The sequence below is a fragment of the Vombatus ursinus genome, unplaced genomic scaffold (assembly GCF_900497805.2).
Source record: "Vombatus ursinus unplaced genomic scaffold, bare-nosed wombat genome assembly UNPS02009132.1, whole genome shotgun sequence".
Lineage (NCBI taxonomy): Eukaryota > Metazoa > Chordata > Mammalia > Diprotodontia > Vombatidae > Vombatus > Vombatus ursinus.
Genome location: NW_020948910.1, coordinates 12,075,863 through 12,077,497, shown reverse-complemented (window position 1 = coordinate 12,077,497; position 1,635 = coordinate 12,075,863). Strand labels below are relative to the sequence as shown.

General features: G+C 43.9%; 1 protein-coding gene across 1 annotated transcript; it reads right to left on the bottom strand.

Moving 5' to 3' along the window:
* Positions 1-216: 216 nt before the first annotated feature.
* LOC114034826 (DNA-directed RNA polymerases I, II, and III subunit RPABC5-like) lies at positions 217-420 on the bottom strand. The gene has a single exon (XM_027850623.1). It carries the CDS (start codon positions 418-420, stop codon positions 217-219), a length of 204 nt encoding a protein of 67 aa, XP_027706424.1.
* Between the last annotated feature and the right edge of the window lie 1,215 nt (positions 421-1,635).

The following is a 1,635-nucleotide window of genomic DNA, read 5'->3' as shown; positions in this document are numbered from 1 at the left end:
CCCTGCCTCCAATAGTGAGTTTATTGCCATCTCTGGAGGCCTTGTGGCAGACAGCTGATGGAGGCTCTTCCATGTGACAGATAGCTGATCAATGTCTTCAGGGATGAGGGCTCTTCCATGTGACAGATAGTTGATCAAGGTCTTCAGAGATGGGGCCCTTTTCCTTGGGCTCTTCCATATGGTTAATGGCTGAGCTGGACCTTTGGGGATGGGGGCTCACTTCTCCAGGGGTACATAGTTCAGAAGTTTCTCTGTTAGGTCCATGTGGGCCAGCAGCATCTGACAGCAGCAGTAGTGCTTCAGGCCCAGTGTGTCCAGGGCATCCACTTCGGTGTGCTCCATCTGCAGCAGGCCCAGGTAGGCCTCCTGGTTGTTGCCCATGATCTTGCCGCATGTGAAGCAGCTCACTGGGATGATCATGGCGAGGGTGAGGAGGCAGCAGCACCTGAGGCGGGTACATGCCTAGACTTCCATCCTTGTCTACCCCAGCTCTGGCCTTGCCGTCCTGCTCCCTTTTGGAAGTTTAAAGAATCAGACAAAGAAATCATTGTGTAATTCTGTTTTTAAATAGCTAGCCTCTTTAAGTAACTTGCACCACTGTCATTCTGCACCTAATCAAGCCATTATTTCACAATGGGGATAAAAGTGTACAGCTGAGTATATTATATTAAGTACGACTTGTGTTTAATATATGATATTTGGTTCAATATTGTCAAGTGGTAGCAGGAAGATAACTTACTGAATGAGGCAGCTTGTTTATAGTGAAATGCTAGGTCTAGAATCTGAAGATACCTGGTTTTGAATCCCCCTCTGACACTTGCTGTCTGACTATGGAGAAGTCAGCTAACTTCTTTGAGCCTCAGTTTCCCTACTTATAAAGTATGGATTTAAAGTACCTGTAGCACCAAACTCAGCAGTTTATTGGAAGGTTCAGATAAGCTAAAATGAAGTCAAAGTGAGAAAAAGCCTATTTCTACCTCTCTTTGAGGTCAGGCTTCCCCAGAACTGAACCCAGATCAGTTAGAACACAGTCAAGGCCTTTTCTGGAAGGAGGCCCTTCTGGGGCACTATGTAAACCTTAAAGTTTATGTATCAGCTATTATCTTGGTTAATTACTGGTAAGCTTGGGACATAACTGCAACACATTTAACAAGAAGCAAGATAAAGAGATTGTAACTTTGCAGCTCCAGTACAAATATACTTCAGCGGCTACTGAAAGCAGATCTTTTTGATCTTAGTTTGGTGAGATGTGACTCCAATGATACTCTGTTTCTGGGCCCCTAGTTTGGTTAATTAATCTGAAACTCCTTAGTGGCTTCCTACTGTTTCTAGGAAAAAAATGCAAACTGCGTTGGCTAGTATTTACAGGCCTTTCAAGGACAAAAAAAAAAAAGTAAATTGTCCCAGCTGTCATTGGACTTCTTTGAGAATGAAGAACAACAACACAGACCTTTCCCCAACTGGCCCAGATTGATTTAATATTACCCAGTGCAGTTTTCCTAATGTCCATTCTGACCATGTCATCCCTTGTACTCAAACTCCAGTAGCTTCCTATGACCTCCAGGACCAAATTGAAAACCTTTTGTTTGTCCTTTAAAGCCCATCATTATCTTGCCCCTTCCTTTCTTTCTAGCC

What these genes read in the sequence shown, in the direction of transcription:
- LOC114034826 (XM_027850623.1), bottom strand. Translation starts at nt 420, where the DNA reads ATGATCATCCCAGTGAGCTGCTTCACATGCGGCAAGATCATGGGCAAC.